The sequence below is a fragment of the Schistocerca gregaria genome, chromosome 2 (genome assembly GCF_023897955.1).
Source record: "Schistocerca gregaria isolate iqSchGreg1 chromosome 2, iqSchGreg1.2, whole genome shotgun sequence".
Taxonomy (NCBI): domain Eukaryota; kingdom Metazoa; phylum Arthropoda; class Insecta; order Orthoptera; family Acrididae; genus Schistocerca; species Schistocerca gregaria.
The window spans coordinates 637,818,225-637,837,357 of record NC_064921.1 but is presented as its reverse complement, the minus strand read 5'-3'; the positions used below and the strand labels follow the sequence as shown (position 1 = coordinate 637,837,357).

The 19,133-nt window shown below is 39.1% G+C and overlaps 1 protein-coding gene across 6 annotated transcripts in view; it reads left to right on the top strand.

Moving 5' to 3' along the window:
• The window catches only part of LOC126334674 (esterase FE4-like), a 162,815-nt gene that overhangs the window by 108,978 nt on the left and 34,704 nt on the right, over window positions 1–19,133 (top strand). For 4 of the 6 annotated variants that reach the window (XR_007564770.1, XM_049997143.1, XM_049997141.1 and 1 more), the window contains 2 exons: window positions 1,672–1,822; window positions 10,520–10,646. Coding sequence is in view for 5 of the 6 variants with exons in the window: in XM_049997143.1 (XP_049853100.1) it covers window positions 1,672–1,822; window positions 10,520–10,646 (278 nt within the window). In the remaining variant the exon portion in view is untranslated. Of the gene's footprint in view, window positions 1–1,671; window positions 1,823–10,519; window positions 10,647–11,378; window positions 11,871–19,133 lie in introns of those variants that run through there. The other 2 variants (XM_049997144.1, XM_049997142.1) reach the window with 2 other exon arrangements.

The window sequence follows — 19,133 nt, the reverse complement described above, 5'->3', positions numbered from 1 at the left end:
TTCATGGCTGTCAGTTTACTTCAGATGAAGAAGTGCACACTTTAGTACAGTCATGGTTCCAAAGGCAACTGCAAACATTTTTTCTTGAAGACATTGATTGTCTTGCTTCACAGGTGGATAGTTTTAACAGTTATGGTGATCACTTTTGAAATAATAATGAGTGAAGTTACTTTTTCCATCTGTCTCATTTCATTTGACTGGTCCGCCTATATCCAATCTGCAGCTCTGGTTAATTTGGCTCAATATCACCATGTTGTGTTAATACAAGGGCAGTTTGTGGAAAATTTGCAAAATTAGCAACACGTCAGCTCTGGTGCAACAAGGTTCCCATGTAATAATAGGTCATCCTTTATGAGTAAATATGTGATGCATCAGTTCTCCGGGCAGAGATCCGTGCTGTGGACATTTCTCTGCCATTGACCCATGTAGTGATTTGTGAAGATGGGAAAAATCAAGATTCGAGCAATGATTAAGTACCTAGTAAAGAAAGGTATGGAAGCAAAGGAAATTCATGCCAATTTTCAGAACACACTAGGAGACTCTTCTCCTTCATATTCAGCTGTTAACAAGTCGGCAAATGGATTTTTATTTGGTCAGATTAGGTTAGATGATGATCTGCTTAGTGGCTGGGCAAGATGTGCCACACTATCCCAGAAATTAAAGCAAAAGTGAATAAAATGGTAATGAGGGATCGTCAATTGAAATTGCAAGAAATTGCTAAAGCTGTAAGGATGTCATCTAAATGGGCATACCACATTTTTAATGGTAATGGGATATGAGCAAATCATCTCCTAGATGGGTACCGTGACTCGCAATGCAGAATTAGAAGCAACCCAAATGGAAATATCTGAACACTGTTTGACCCATTTCAGAGTAACTAACAATATTTTTTGTGCCAGTTTGTGACCAGAGATGAAATATGGCTCCACTACTATATCTCAGAGACAGAGAGATGGAAACATGTTGATTCACTACCACCAAAGAAAGCAAAGGCAATACAGTCAACCAGAAAGGACATGGCATCAGTTTTACAGGATGTGAAAGGGATTCTGCTGACAGGTTGTCTTCCCAGTGCTCAAACAATTATGGAGCAATTACAGCAAAAGATATGCAAAAAAGGCAAGGTTTGGTGAGGAAGAATGTTATATTTCTTTGCACACTGACACACAAGTGTCGTTCCCATGGCAAAAATACTGTGCTTTAACTAAGATACGAATTGTTACCACACTCACTTTATTAACGTGATTTGTCGCAGACTTCTGACTCTTCCCCAAGCTCAAAATTTTCTGCGATGGTGAAGATTCACTTCATACAAAGAACTGACAACTGAAGTTTTGCGAATATTTTTGCAGGCCTGGAAGAATCTAATTTCAGAAAATAAATCAAGGCACTGGAACATTGCTGAACCAAGCGTGTTAGTGTTTGGGGAGACTCTGTTGAAAAATGAAAAGGTTTCTTTGAGGTAACTCATCTCTTTCTGTTCAATTACAAGAACTTTTATGGCTTCCCTCGTAAGTAATTGTATAATTTCAGAGATTTTTGTAAATTGATCTGTTACCTTGTTTCTGAGACCTTATTCAGGGAGACGATATTTCAGCTTATTGGCCTAGTTTATTACATATTACTATTTGTGTTGCATTTAAATACAAGTGTGTATTTTCTTTTGAACAGCTGAAAACTGATTTGCGTTATGCATATGCTGCACATGAGACAGTGAGACTTCATTCGTTCCACAGCTCAGCTCATGTGTTTTACTACCTATTTTCTTATGAAGGTGACCTGAACAGCGTAAAGAAGCAAATGAGAGCAGAACATTTACCAGGTGAGAAATGATAAAGTGTTTACTGCCATTTTAAAATGTGAGTTTTACAAGTTTTGATGCCATGATTGACTTTGCTGTGAAAAGTTGCATATTGAGATTGAGCAGCCGTTTAAGTACTGATTTTTCAGTAATTTTAAGTTATTATTTTAACATATAAAAAAATTTCTGTAATTAATGTGTTAACGTAACGTGTACTATGATTATGTGTCACATGCAAGACCATAGTGCCATCCATCAATAGGAACATATACATATAAAAGTACAATGGTCTAAACATGACTTTTAACACTTATGGCACTCATACTGTATACATGATGGGGTAGTTTCTATGAGAAGATAACACCAGGAAGGTGCACTATGTTTTTATTCACACTGTGTATTTTATAGATCTATTGGCAGTTATTCATTATGTATTCTGTTCTATTTCTTTAATAGAATCTGATAGCAGTTACTTGCCAATGCACCTGGATAGCTGAGTTTGTTAAAGTGCCCACTTCCTGGACACTGGGAAGTGTATTAGCCCCAGATTGAATCAACGTCTTGGATTAACTAAGGGGACCAGTGTATCAGTTATCCTGGATTTGGCTTTTAGGTGGTTTTCCACACCCACTTAGGTCAACCTAGTCTTTTTCTCAGGTCCCACCTCAATTACATGTTGCACAGACACTCTAAAAAATGATGTCATTTTGACCATCGATATATGCTTGACGCAGTGAAAAGGAACATAATGATTCCTCCCCAGGAGAGAAAGGGAAGTGGAGGGAAGCTCATGGTAGCTTGCGGACTGGTGGAATTGGAATAAAAACCAATTTGCAAATGTGGTTCTACGTGAAATTGGAGAAATACCATATTAGTTTCAACCCAGCATTGGCTGGATGTAGGGCACTGGAATGAATGTATGAATGTGCAGATGGATGGAATGGTCACTTGCCAGAATTAGTTATTTAAGAAGGTACTGTACTATAACTGCAATTTCAGCTATGTGTTATTACAAAGCCGAACTGAAAACACCGTTTTGTACTCTTTTCCAGCATTTTGTGTCTTCAATTGATATTTCACACAAATGAAATGACACAATTTCAGGGACTTTACTGGTCTCATGCAGATGCAGTGAGATTCTGTATCAAGGAGGGAGGCATGCCAGGGTAATCAGTGTAGTTGGATGAAACACTGCTCTAAGGTGGCTTACTGGCTAATGCACTTTCCTTGTAAGTAGGAGACCCTTGTTTGATTCCTGGCCTTGGTACAAATTTTCATTCGCTGCTTTAGTCTATATACATAAAATCATATCTGTACGAGACCAGTAAAGTCTCGGAAATTGCATCATTTCATCTGTAAAAGTACCTGCACCTGGGTTTCAGGCTGTATCCCCCATTTACATTTGATGCTGAGATGCTACTCAGAATGTGGAGTCTGCGGCAATTCTACTCATGTGTAAGGGGGAATTAAAAGTAGATTGGGGCAGCAGTGAGAATTTGTACCGAGGAGGGAAGCAAGCGTGAAGCAAGTGTGAAATGCTGTGCCAAGGAGGCTTAGCAGCTCAGGCACTTCCCAAGTAAGCAAGAGACCCAGGTTTGATTCCTGGCCTTGGCACAAATTTTCACTCACTACTTCAGCCTGTATACATAATATTGATATTTTGTTTCTCATTTAGAAAAATGTGAACATAAAATAGAAAGCATAGATAAACATTTTGATGTGCCAGTATACTCATAAAGGATACCAGTTGGATACACATGGAGAGCCTGCATTTTTTACTAAAAAAAGACTTTGGTTGTTAAATGAGAGCAAAGTAATTTTGAAAACAAATCCAGTTTGAAGCATTTTCCAATATGTTACGATGTCTCTTCTCACTTCCTTTCTTTTTCCTTGTTAAGGTTCCTTTTTTGTCAGTTTGCGCTTGTTTAATAGTAGCTTGACTTAATAGATGTACTGGATGTTACAAAATACTATCCCATATTTCAAGGGATGTTTGTATGCATCAAAACAAGAAAAAAATGTCTTATAGCCATGGGTTCTACAAAGCATACTTTCTGACATATGACCAGTTGTTCAGAGGAAATGTTCAACATGATATCCATTCATCTCAATGCATCCCTCTGCCCTTCATTGCGAGAACTCATGCAGTCTTTGAAATTGCCCTGGTTGGTTCTGAATGTGCTGAGATGCATGGAAGACACGACTGTGTAGTGTCTGTACACTATTTATTGTAGTGGCATAGACCAATTACTTCATGTTTGCCCATAACCAGAAGTCTAGCTCATTTAGCTTCAAGTAACAAGGAGGGCAAGGTATGGGGCCTTGCCAGCCAATCCACCAGTTTTCAAATGTCCTCGTCAGGTGCCAATGCACAATGCAGAAAAAATGTACTGATGCACTATTATCCCTGAACCACATCTGTAGTCTGTCCTGACAGGGCATATCCTTCAGCAAGATGGGCAGTACATTTTCCAGAAAGTGGTGATATTGAGCCCTCATTAATCTCTTTGGTAGTAGGTATGGCCCTAGCAATCTATCACAAAGAACGCCTGCCCATACATTGACTGAGAATCGAACCAGATACCTTGTTTCTTGAACCATGTGGGGATTTTCATCAGCCCACACATGCTGATTATGGGAATTTACAATGCCAGTCTTATGTAAACCCTGCCTCATCAGTATACAAAATCTTGGAAGCAAATTGTGGATCTGCACCATGCTACCACAAGAACCATTGGCAGAACTGTCTCTGTCAGGATGGTCTTGTGTCTCAAGGACCTGGATGTGATGAACATGGTATGGATACAACTGCTCACAAAGTACAGCCCAGACCAGAGGATGACTATCACCTTCAGCTGCTGCTATTTGTAACTCCCTGGTTTGAGGATTGTCATCCATTGCACCTAGAACACGTGCCTTCATTTCAGGCATGTGAACTTAACAAGGCCTTCCACTGTCTACTTTGTTGGATGTCATGGAACCTGTTTCCCCAAGACACTGGAACAATCAGCTGAACAGCTTAACAGATGGTACTCTGTGTGCTGGAAATCGTTCAGTGTACAGGTTAAGTGCTCTCAGATTAACTCCATCTGCAAAATCATAGTAGTGAATCATGTCTACCACATCCCTTGTAGAATAAAAGGCCTCCATTGATAGGTTGTGTCAGTGTATTTACAAGAGAGAAAACATGTTGTACTGCAACAAAAACACAATGATAACATGTCTTCAAATGTGACCTGTAACTTGATCAAACATCACAGTATGTATCTGGAGATAGGAGAAATGTACATTAATGTAAACAGATGTAACAAAACTAGAGTACAATCACATTGTGTAAACGGAACAACCACTGAGCCAACTAATGTTAACATCAATACTGCATGCCCTTAGCACACTTTTCACCATCATACGGCACGGAGTGCCAATGCAACATGGTACTCATATCTGCAACCACATGTTTGTGATGTCTTCCTACCTCACAGTACTCCATACCACGGGTTGCTATTAACATTAATTATGGGGTAGTTATCTGTAGTAGGACAAGTAAAGCACTACCATAGATGACTTCACAAGAGTACCTCCTGTGAACATATGTTCATATGTCATATGTGAAAAAGCATGCTTTGTAGAGCCCATGGTCAAAGACGTTTTTGTCTTGTTTTGACACAAACTATCATCCCCTGAAATATTGAATATTTTTTAACACCCTGCATTATATTGGGCCAGATATGCAAATCTGCATTTGTTTTGCAAAATTCAGCCATGAGTGATTAGGGCATGGCTTATCTGAGTGACTCTACAGGCACTGATATATTTTTGTATTGTAGAAACTTCAACTGCAGTGCTTGTTTCTTAATTTGAAATGGAGTAAGAATATTGCTAGATTTTGGAAACTAATTGCTGCATATGAGTAAGAATGTAACTGTCTTTGATTTTCCCTTGACATTTCATTGTAGGTAATGACTATTATTGTAAAACTTAGTCCCTGTACTCTGGATTGGCTATGTTGATGAGACCCCTGTGCTTTGGGACATGCTAAGCAGTACAGCAGTGGACTTTTTGGGAGGCAAAAAATATCTCATTATGAACAACTGGAAACAAAAAACAAAGAATTACTGTGATGTCAGCAGTTACTATAGAGGAAGGGCAGCTGTCCCCAACCCCCGTGTTGTTCTGAAGCATAAATCCTTACACATGGATACTTCCCTAAGTGGTTAGTGATCTGTTTATAAGTTAACTGAAAGTTTGGATGACAACAGAATTAATGATGTACTGGTTAGTTGCTTTTTGTAATTGTAGACCTGATGCACCACTCTGTAAGAGAGCTGTGCTAGTATTGAGTTAGAGGTCATCTACCACCTAAAGTAAAAAATAAAGTTGCTACATTGAAGAAAGACTGGTGATATATGACTTGAGAACTATAGGCACTTGTTGTAAACAACCCATTTAAAGACTGTCTCTGAGAGCACAATGCTGATTGGCTTTTAGAAGAAGGTCACACACATGCTATATGTGGTAAAATTAAAAGCAATCAGTCAAACTTAGGTATAAGTAAATCATCTCTTCATGGTGTACAGTATCATGAAATTCTGTCATCAGAACGTTCAAGAAATACTGTGTGTCCATCACCTTGTATGGTAGCAAGGACCATGTACATTGGAAGGGGATTGAGAGAGAAAAAAGTGACAGTGATGAAACAGATACCGCTAACGAATTTAACAGTGACATCAGTGAAGACTGCTTAGGAGACTGGCATTTTTGTGTAGTTTATCTATTTTGCAATATAACAAAATGTGATTAAGAGTGATCATGTTGAGAATAGTTTTTGTACATGGGTAATGTGACAAACTTTTCTGCTTCAAGTTTCTCTCATCTTCCCCTCGCCATCATCCATTTTCAAAATCTAGTTTAAGTTTATATTTGAGTAAGGCTTATATTCATGCCGATATGGTCATAATGAGTGTCTAGTGTACACTTGCGACTTGTGACCATCAGCAAGCAGTCTGACACTCGAGAACTGTGTCTCTATAGTGGTGCCCCTAATACATTTCTAGTGTATATGTAGTATAACTCGGTCAATATTTACGTATTTTTTTGTTATGTCTTACTTTGAGAAGGATTTGTCTGTTATATGGAGGTACATTTAATAATTGGTAAAAAATGAAGTTGAATTTATTTTGATCCAGAATTTGTAACTGAAAGTTAATGTAACGGGACAAAAAGAAAATTGAGTGTGATCATATGTTTGTCGATTTCCAGTTGGGTCATCTTTCTGCTTTTCTTTACAGGGTGTAAAACTTCACATTTTACATCATACAGGGGTTGGACAAAATTATGGAAACAACAAAAAATCGTTACCATGCCTAATACAGTGTAGAAAACCCACTGGCAATCAAAACAGGGTCCAGTAACCTCACAATGAATAAATGTGTGTCCTCTATGGTTCTGAAGTGAATCTATTCCTGCAAAATATTGACAGTTTCAAGTAATGAAGATGGAGGTGCATAGCGATCATGCACACTTCTCTCCAAAGTGGACCACAAAGGTTCAATAATATTGAGATTTGGTGACTGTGATGACTAGGGGAGATGCAACGATTCATTCTCAAGCTTACAAAACCAGTGCTGGCCAATGCCAGCCCTGTGAGCAGTGGCCCTGTTGCCTTGGAACACAGCATCACTATTGGGAGGTCAACATTATACCATGGGATGGACCTGACCAGCCAAAATGGTCACATAATGCTTGATACTAACGTATCTTGCAGAGTAATCATGGAACCCATGGAATACCATGATATGGCTACCCAAATCACCACTGAACCCCTGCCATGTTTCACTTTTAGAACATAAACTCAGCCAGAGGTTGAAGACAGTGTGAAACAAGACTCATCTGACCAAATGACATATTTCCATTTCTGAATAATGTGGGCTGTATGGCTTTGGCGCCACACTTTCCTGTCACAGACATTTGCATCAGTGATGAATGAATGGTTTTCGAGTTCCAGCTCACCCTGCAATTCCCTACTTATGGAGCTCCCTTCATATTGTTTTGTTGTTGACAGGGTTTGCAAATGTGACATTCAGTTTGGCAGTGATTGTTGCAGCTATTGTTATCTTATTTTTCATGACAATTCTCTTTTGCAGTCATCTGTCATGATCATATAACACACACTTTTGTCTGTGTTATGACTTAACAGATGATGTTTTTCGATTTTCCGTATGAAATATAAATCTTTAATATGAAGTCTGTTCAAAAGATCCTGGAAGTTTGTCCACAAAATTTTTCTACGCTTACATTTTACTTATTGTGCATAGCCCCTTTGAAATACTCTCCTCCACAGTTGATACACCGCTCCAAATGGTGTTTCCACTTCCAAAAGCTGTCTTGATACACTTCTTGCTGGATCACACAAAGCACTGTCTGCGAATTTTCTTTCATCTCATCTATCATTACAAATCTTCATTCCATTCTGCAGGGTTTTCAACTCTGGAAACAAAAAAAGACCACAGGGGCCAGGTCTGGATGATGAGGTAGCACAGTGATTTCATTTTTTATGCAATAGTCACACACCAACAGGGATGAGTGTGTGGGTGCATTGTCATCATGCAAGAGCCATGAATTGTCTCACCACATTTCAGGCCACTCTCACATATTCTTGCAGACATCACAAAACTTACCATTAGTACCATGGATTAACACTTTGACGCCGTTGTGTGAATCCATGATGAGCTAAAAAAAAAAAAAAAAAAAAATAAAAAAAAAATAAAAAAAAAACCTATAGCATGCCTCTGACATTTGACCTGACCTGATGAGCTTCTTTTGTTCTTGGAGACCCTCTCCTGTCCTGTTGTGAAGACTGAACCTTGGTCTCAACATTATAACCATAGACCCACATCTTATCACCAGTTATGATTCTCTTAAGAAACATCTCATTCTCATTTGTGTGATCCAAAAGCTTTTCACAGATTGCGAGGCGAAGGTCTTTCTGGTCTTGATTCATGAGCCATGGGAAGAACTTGATGGCAACATGATGCATTCCAAGATTCAGTGTCAGTATTTCATGACATTCTTCTGTGGCCTCTCGGACAGTTAGTCTTCGATTGGAACACACTATTTCATTGACGTTCCTGACTTGAGTGTCGTCAGTAGACATCAAAGGGCGTTCCAAATGAAGGTCATCTTTAACATCTGTCTGACCATTTTTACATTGTTTTACATTGTGTGAACCATCATAACACTGAGTATAGCTTAAAAACTCATCACTGTAGGCTTCCTGGATAATTTTGGGTGTCTCTGTAAAGGTTTTCTTGAGTTTCACGCAAAATTTAATGCAGATGCATTGCTCCTCTAACTCTGCCATATCAATATTTGCAAACTGTGCAATACAACATACTACTCAATACAGCACTGAACAATAACTAACAGACATACAACAATGAAACTTCCTGCAGTTACTAATTAAAAAATAGGCATGTGCAGAGATTCCAAGCGGATTTTGTTCCAACATACCACTGGCGCAAAATTGCGAGTGTTGTGGAATTTTTTGAACAGACCTCATACAGTGCATCTTGAAATGCAGAACACTTTGGCTGCCTCACCATACGAGCACCAACAATCTGTCCACATTTAAATTCACTCAGCTCCAACACAGTGCACTCATAACTGCACAGAACACTGTTCTGATCATGTTTGACACTTGCAAATTATTGAGAACACTGCACAGGTGCCCTTCATGGTAAAGTACAGCAACACAACTTGCAGGGCTTGGCTAGCTTCTGCATTTATGTTCAAGCATTCATTTTTGGTGCTGTTCCCATATTTTTGTCCAACAGCTGTGTGAGTGGTTTTCTGTTAAAAGATGATCAGCAAAGACTGAATCTTTCTTTCTTTATCTCCATCTCCTCTTATTTTTACATAATCTAATTTTCACAGTTCTGCCTGACTGACTAATATATACTTTGCCACAGTGCTTTTATACATACCACTCTGTTCATAAAAGCATGTGAAAAAGTATATATTGGCCAGTAAGGTGGAGCTGTGACAATTGTGTTATCTGAACATGAGGGAAGCTGAAAACTAATAAAGAAAGATTAAACCTTGCTGATCATTTTTTAACAGTAACCACTCATATGATGTAGAATGCGAAGTTTTACATTCTGTGTACAAAAAACAAGTAGAAAAACGATCCTACTGGAAATAGTGGAAATCAACAAACAGATGATAGAAAATGTCAGCTTAGTGTTAAGTGACCAGACTCAGTTTCCTTTTGTCTTCTGTTAAACTGACTTTTAGTTACAAGTAATAAATTGAAACTGTAAATTCTACTTTATTTTTTATGAGTTGTTAAATTTATCTCCATGTAAAAAACTGTGTTCCTCGTTTAGTTAATGCAACTGTTTCTGCACATCATCATTTTTGTATCTTCTCTATCTTCTATATAAATAATACTTACGTAATTCACACATCATTTTATCTGTGCTTGTGACTTTCAGTGAACACCTGAAAATGATCTAAAAAGCCAGAAGCCAGTTCATGACCAAATATATATAATTTTGCAGAACAGTAGAAAAGGTTTCTTTGTTTAATATTATTATTATGTTCTGCCAAGTACCGATGGAACATTCAGCTAATGTTCAAATATTACAGTTTTAATGTTAAACATTATACCATTATTTCTGACACAAATATGAAAAAATACAAAATATTTTGTTTCGTTAGGTGCGACTCATGGAGATGAACTGAATTACCTGTTCAGTAAGTCTTCAAATGGCAGAGATATTCAAGCAAAAGATCAGAAGATTATATCAGAAATGACCTGTATGTGGACCAATTTTGCAAAAACAGGGTAAATATTTCATCTGTAAAATTATTTAACATAGTAGTATAAATTAGAAATTACCAATATTTAGTTAGTGCATGCTGAAGCTGGTGTGATAAGAACTAATTATGCTGTCTGTGAAATAGTGTGACAGAAATGTAGATCACATGTTAAGTGACAATCATATGAATGAAACATAACTTTTGTGTAGCTCAATCTGGCATTATAGATGTTACAAGACATGCCCATATCCCATTATGCTTGTTTGTGATGTTATGATATCTGTTGTGTCTACAAAGTCAGATTATCTGTCTAGGTACTGGACACCATTTCCTAAGTGCAATGGGGGACACATTAGAATTTCATTTGAAAAATTATGTGAATACACCGTAATGTGGTGATAAGAACAATCAAATGAAACTAATGATTTAGTCAGTTGTTGAAAACTGTTCTATTCATTTGGTTGCAGTTTTACCTATTGGCTGAATTAGCCATTCATTCTTTTGAGTGAAGAGAGGCTGTTGAGCAACCAAATGAAAACAGTTGACACCATCTGGTGCATTCAGTTCTGAGCAGAATCATTAAATCATTTTGACATTGTTAAATCAGAAGGCAGTTGTTGACTGCACTCTGCTGTCACATGTCATCAGTGTTCTGATATTTGCTTTTGATTGAATATCAATAAGTGGCTTTTATTTCAGTTTTTCATTCATCTGTGTTTGAATAGGCATTTTCTTAAAAATGAATTTTGTGTCTCAGGCAGAGGGCTGAAATGATCAGTGGTGTGGGAATGGAAGAAATTGTATGACTGGCTAAAAACAGATCCTCAAGATAAATTGAATGTGATGTACAGTTTCTGCAAGGGATGATTCATATAATAAAACAATATTACTTAAATAAATTCAAAGAAAATTACTGAATGGTGACAAATATCTTTCACCAAAAAAAATTCTTACCAATAAAAGGCAGCACCTGTTGAAAAAACAAAGTGTTAAGTCACCAAACTGTTACAATAATGGTATATTATATGTGTCTGTTTATATCACCTCAGAATTTGCTGATATATAATTTTCAGTGATGGGTGCAAACCAGCAGGAAGAGAGAGACAGAACTTCAAAAAATTTATTTATTTAAATACAAATTTATAATGTAGCACCAGTTATCAACCTTTTACAACAACCAAACTCCAGGTTTAATGTCAGAAGTACAAAAAATTTGTTCTTAAGTTATTAAATACATGAATTTTGAAAATACTTCATTTTTAGAAATACACTCTTTGTTCACCCCTCCTCCAAATAAGATATATTATTTGTCTCTAAGAATGTTGTCAACTCTAGTCTTGATTCATGTCTAACTGAGACGAATAAAAAGTGTGTAAATGAAGTTACTCAAACCTGTAGACTGAGTGAAAGCATTCTTGTAATTTATGTGGGCACAGACAATAGTATTCATTTAGGTATTTTATTCAACTGAAAAAAGAAAAGGACAGTTATCTGACCAATCAGGTGCAAAAATGGTTCCTCGTGCCAGCACTACCCTAATGGCTTTATTAATGGATTGAGATAACGAGAATTCATGAGGCACCAATTATTTTCTATGTGACGATGGAACAGAAGAACATGGAGCCCCATGAAACTAGGGTCACTTAGGGACATTAATATTGTAAAAGAGAATCGTCCTTTATGTTGTGGGTGCTCTAACAATAACCATATTTACATAAGTATTAATAGGGCTGGGTTCTGCCTATTTTTGCAAATTATAAATTCCTTGCTGTATACTTTTATCACTCAAAAATGTTTTGACACAAATTGGCTTAACACATTACTGAAATCTGAAAATTTGTGAGTGAAAATTGGCTTTAAACATACTTTTTATCTGTTGCAAAATTTTGCATTAACTAGTACCTGAGAAGACTGTTTTAGGCCTTATTAACATGCTGAATAGCTTGTCATGTGCAAAAACATGATTGTGTTGTGAAGATAGTAGAAATGAATGAAAATATTATGTACATACCAGTATTTCATGAGCACATACAGTTTTTTTCCATGTTGTTGTCATAATAAATATATTCCTCCTACTTAGTGTGGAGTCTCTCTCTCTCTCTTCTTTCTCTGTGCACATGCGTATCCGTGTGTGTGTGTGTGTGTGTGTGTGTTTTCTCGATAATTCTTTCGATCTGTTGAACAATGGGCCAAGGCCATTGCACAGTATAGTGCAATACAAGGTGTACAACTTTGCTTCTGCTGATTTTTCCTCAACATCTGAGGCTTTAATGAAACAAATTGGTTACGCATATGTCATTCAAAGTATTTTCCACCGCTGGCCACTACTTTCTCCCATCTTTTGGGCAGTCTACAAATCCCACGTCGAAAAAATTTTTCATCTTTTGAAGCGATCCACGAATTGATCCAATTTGTGACATCTTCATGAGTTCGGAAGTGTTGGTCAGGCAGGCCATGCGCCATTGATCTAAACAGGTGATAGTCAGAGGGAGCAATGTCTGGAGAATACAGCGGGTGGGGTAGGATTTCCCATTTTAACGTTTCCAAATATGTTTTGACCACTTTTGCAATGGAGGGTTGAGCGTTGTCATGCTGCAAAATCACTTTATCGCGCTTCTCGCTGTATTGTGGCCATTTGTCTTTTAATGCTCTGCTCAAGCACATTAATTGCATTTGATAATGAGCACCTGTGATTGCTTCACTTGGTTTTAACACCTTATAGCACATGATGCCAAGCTGGTTCCACCAAATGAAGAGTGTGATACCAGAGCCATTAATATTCAGTTTGACCGTCGATGTGGAAGCATGGCCAGGATACCTCCTAGATTTTTTGCCTTTACAGTTATTGTAATGAACCCATTTTTCATAACCTGTCACAATGTGATGCAGAAATCCCTTCCGTTTTTGCCTCTGAAGCAACTGTTCACAAACACACAAACGCTGTTCAATGTCTCTTGGGTTCAGCTCACATGGGACCCAAGTTCCTTCTTTTTGAATCATTCCCATAGCCTTGAGATGTTTTGAAATGGCTTGCTGTCTCACTTCCACTAATTGTGCCAATTGTTCTTGAGTTTGACATGAGTCTTCACTCAGCAATGTCTCCAATTCCGCGTTTTCGAAAACATTCTCTCTTCCACCACTATGAGAGTCTATGACGTTAAAATCACCATTCTTGAAGTGCTGAAACCACTCACAACATGTTCTTTCACTGATGAAACCAGTCACGACATGTTCTTTCACTAATATTATCCTTACCATACGTACTTGAGAGCATTCAATGAGACTCAACCGCTGTTTTCTTCATATTGAAACAAAACAGTAACACCTCCCACAAATTATGAGAATTAGGCACGTAAACTGACATTTTCAATCAAGAACAACTTTATGATGCAGACACAAATCGAATGAGGTTATGTTCAATCTGTTTCTTTCAACCGCTACTTACCGTTGTTGCCACCTATTGGCAAATGGTGGGAGCAAAGTTGTACACATTGTACATTTTCATTTTGTGAGTGCCCTCAATATTTTAAAATTTTCTGCTACAGTTAAGTTTTTGGTATGGCCTATGGCTATGTTTAATTATTTTGAAATCTGTTAGTTTTTAGTTGCAGTGGGTACCCAGATGAAATTAAATTAGGAATGAGATACTAAAAGCAGCAGATGAGTTTCATTATTTAGCAAAATAGGTGATAATGTACAAAGTAGAGTTACTGTAAAATGAAGACTGGCAATAGCAAGGAAAGCATTCCTGAAAAAGAGAAAATGTTAACATCGAATATAAATTTATATTTTAGCAAGTCTTTTTTGAAGGTATTTGCCTGTAGTGTAGCCATGTATGAAGTAAAACATGGACAACAAACATTTAAAACAAGAATAGCATAGACTCTTTTGAAATGTTATGTCCCAGGAGAGTGCTGATGATTATATGGTTAGATCAGATAACTGATAAGGAGGTACTGAATCATACTGCAAAGAAATAAAATTTATGGAACAACTTGACTAAAAGATGAGATTGGTTGAAAGGCACATCCTGAGTCATGAAGGAATCAACACTTTGATAATGGTGGGACTTGTGAAGGGTAAAAACTGTAGAAGGAGACTAAGGGTTGACAGTAATAAGCAGGTTAAATTGATGTTGGGTGCAGTAGTTATGGAAAAATGAAGAGGCCTGCACAGAATAGACTAACACAAAGAGCTTGCATCAGACCAGTCTCCAGGCTGAAGTTTTCTTGTGTATTGCGAAATCGTATGTGGCTTTTTCTTTATTCTGTGAGTCCAAAGATTGAGTTTCTTGTCTATTTCCACCTCTGTTGTGAACTGAATTTTAAGAAGTAGACTTTATTTCTTCATGTAACTATTTTACAGTGAGGTGACAAAAGTCATGGGATACCTCCTAATACAATGTTGGACCTCCTTTTACTCAGAGTAGTACGACAACTTGACATGACAAGGACTCAACAGCTCGTCAGAAGTCCCTTGCAGAAATACTGTGCCAAGCTGTCTCTACAGCCATCCATAAAACGGCACGGACTGACACCTTGATTATGTGCCACAATAGTTTAATGGGATTGTTGCTGGGCAATCTGGGTGGCCAGATAATTTGCTCAAATTGTCCAGAATGTTCTTCAAACCAATCACGAACAATTGTGGGCCGGTGACATGGTACATTACCATCCATAAGAATTCCATCATTGTTTGGATACATTAAGTCCACAAATGGCTGCAAATGGTTTGCAAGTAGCGAACATAACCTTTTTCAGTCAATGATACGTTCAGTTTGACAAGAGGACCCAGTCCATTCCATGTAAACACAGCCCATACTATTATGGGGCTACCCCTAGCCTACACAGTGCCTTGTTGACAAATTCAGTCCATGTCTTTGTGGGGTCTGCACCACACTCAAACCATACCATCAGCTCGTACCAACTGAAAACATGACTCATCTGACCAGGCCATGGTTTCCTAGCTCTTTATGGTTCAACTGAGCCCAGGAAAGGCACTGCATGCGATGTTGTGCCATTAGCAAAGGCACTTGCTTTAGTCATTTGCTGCCACAGCCCATTAACGCCAGATTTTTCTGCACTGTCCTAATGGATACATTCGTTGTACATGCTACATTAATTTCTGTGGTTATTTCATGCAGTGTTGCTTGTCTGTTAGCTCTGAGTGCTCTATACAAACGCCGCTGCTCTTGGTTGTTAAGTGAAAACCGTCATTGTCAGGTAATGCCTGAAATTTGGTATTCTTGACACACTTTTGAGACTGTGGATTCTTGGAATATTGAATACCCTAACAATTTCTGAAATGGAATTTCGTATGCATATAGCCCCAATTATTATTCCATTTTTGAAGTCTGTTAATTCCCATGCTGTGGCTACAATCATGTCAGACACCCTCTCAAATGAATCACCTGAGTACAAATGACAACTCCACCAACACACTGCCCTTTTATACCTTGCGTATGTGATACTACTGCCTTCTGTATATGTGTATATCATATCTCATGAATTTTGTCACCTCAGTGTATATGCTCTGTGTGACTGGTGTCTGATGACCCAGCACAGCTGCCACACAGCATTGCCCTGTGGATTGCCAACCCGCCAACACCTGCAGATGAACTTCACTGCGACAGCCATTGCAGTAACAAGGGTGCCACAATCACAGGACATGGCTGGAACTATCTTGCATCCGTAAAGCCATGTGATGCCAGCCGCTTTTTGGTATCCATTTACTGGATGGCCTTGATAGGACCACCGCTTGCAGCTCTCTGTCCATATGATTCTTTATTTGACGCTTGGTCTGAATATGAGTCTGTCACCAAGTCTGATTCTGAATAAATGATGAGTCTCTGATATAGTGCTACAGGACCAAGACAGCACCAGTGCAACCACTGATTTTGACCTTGTCCGCCCCGGTAGCTAAGTGGTCAGCATGACAGACTGTCAATCCTAAGGGCCCGGGTTCGATCCCTGGCTGGGTCGGAGATTTTCTCCGCTCAGGGACTGGGTGTTGTGTTGTCTTAATCATCATCATTTCATTCCCATTGACGCGTAGGTCGCCGAAGTGGCGTAAAATCGAAAGACCTGCACCAGGCGAACGGTCTGCCCGACGGGAGGCCCTAGCCAGACGACATTTCCATTTCTATTTACCACAACTGATTCTGAATTTGCAGAGTAATCTATGATGACAGACTGTGTGCTTTCTCTTGCATCTTTTTAGAACTGCATTCAGTGAGTGACACTTCTTTAATAGATCAGGACAATTTCTTATGTTCCACCCACTGAGAATCTGTTTTACAACATGTTTGTCTGCTTGTTTGCCTTTTTAATAGAAATAAATTCTTTTCTCCATGTACCAACCCACAACAAGATACTTTAGTTGGCCATGAGGGTAAACTTTTATGGCTCCTGTGTCATCGGAACTTTGTTCCAGTATCTGTGCTTAATCAGGTACACTCTGCATTTGTGTGCTTCCACACATATTCGACCAACATTTTTCTAGTCCCTTTCTGCATGCTCTCTTCCCATGGTTTCTTCTGTGCCAGAACTCTCACTTCTGCAACTTGTCCAGTTGTGAGGCCAGTAGTTGCCTTGTTTGAACTTGGAAACCACTCATTTGTTTCAGTGCTTATTGGGGGCGACACCATCACATACTGCACAGCCAGTAGAACACGGCTTCTGCTTCATGCACTGCCTTCCCAGTGGTCACCACCACCACCACCACCACCACCACCACCACCACCACCACCACCTCTGGTACCCTTGGCACCCATGCATTCCATGGTCGTCCTTGCTCCTTCTGCTGCACCCATGGCTCATTCTTCTTGTGTTTCTGTAGCTCAGGGCGTGTCTTCTCCTGATGTATTGTCTGTTGCTCCATCTTGGTGGGGCATTGCTCAGCACTGCACCCTCTTTGTCACCGCCCATGGTCATTGTTCCTCTTGGCCCTCTCTGGTGGTCTCGTGAACCTTTCTGGTGGCCTTGTGGATTTCTCTGCAACTCCTGTGTATCACTCATAGAATTTTCACTGAAAGCATTGTGCCACCTTTGGCAGCCTTGGGTGATCTTCTCAGTGACATCTGTGCAAGTCTTTTGTTTTTCCAGGTCTCCTTATGGACTGCCTTCAGCTGCACCTTGCAGCCTCATGCTGAGTACCACCTGTCAACTGCCCAGTGCTGCCAGCACTCTCGCCACTGGCCCCAGTGCCACTCTGTGTGCCTATTGCTGGCTCGTCATGCACACACATGGCCTGCTCACCATCCCTCTTCCTGCCTGTTGCCTGTGTTCTAACCATGTTCTCAGCTCCTTCCTTCCTCACTGATACATCTGCTTTCTCTCATGTGCAGGGTTTTCTTCCCACCAGACACCATAGTGGTGCATTGAGTGTCTTCAGCTTGTAGCCGCTCTGCTCCATTTAGCCATAATTTTTGCACCAATGTCTTTTCTTCACTGGCATCCTGTTCTCCAGTCCACTTCTCCCAGCCAGCCACACATTCTCCTCCAGGAGTGCCATGCCACTGGCTTTTGCCTCTGCCACAGCCACTGCCACTGCCACTGCATTGACATGGCTTCACCACCTACCTATGAAAGGAAGAGGCATGCTGTGTCCTTGGCCACTACTTCCATTTGCATATTGAGATGGCTTCACCATCTCCTTCCAAAGGGAACAGGAAAAAGCTGTGTATGGCTGGTGCCTGATGATTCAACACACACACCACAAAGCATTGCCATCTACATTGCCATTCCGCAAGACTCCTGCAGCTGAATTTCACTGTGACAATCACAGCAATGAGGACGGCATGATCAGCAGACAGTCAGCCCTGTTTCTCATCCTCAAAACTTCATGACGCCAGCCATTTCCTGGTATCCATATGCCAGGCAGCCTTTATAGGACCACCATCTGCAGCTCTGTGGTAGTCTATCTGCTCTGATAATGAGTCTGATTCTGAGTAAATGAAAGTCTCTGATACAGTGCTATAGGACCAAGATAACGACTGTGAAACCACTGATTGTGGCAGCGACCAATTCCAAGTTCGCAAAGTAACCTATGGTGACAGACTGTGTGCTTTCTCTTGCACCTTTGTAGAGCTGCATTCATGCCACAAACAATTCTTATTAGATATTTTTGAACCAAGGAAACTTTAGCTTCGCTTTATGAGTTATCATAAAAAAAAAAAAAAAAAAAAAAAAAAAACCACTGTGACATTATGGAATGGAGGTATGCACAATGTACCAACTTTCATATTTTTATATCACTTGCATTGAAAACAGAAATTTGCATACATGCTTCAGCAATTGTATGGTATGCTCCTACCAACTGAAGTTAATAGCAAGCTGAAATTCCAAGAATTTAACACTGTCAACTTCTTCTGTATGTATGTCAATTTTACACATGTACTGGTGGGAAGCCTATTACAAGTTCTAAACTGCATTTAGTGTTTTTTTTTTTAAATAAGTTTGGTGACAAAGAATTGGCTATGAACCATTTATTAATGTCCTTGAAAATTTCAGTA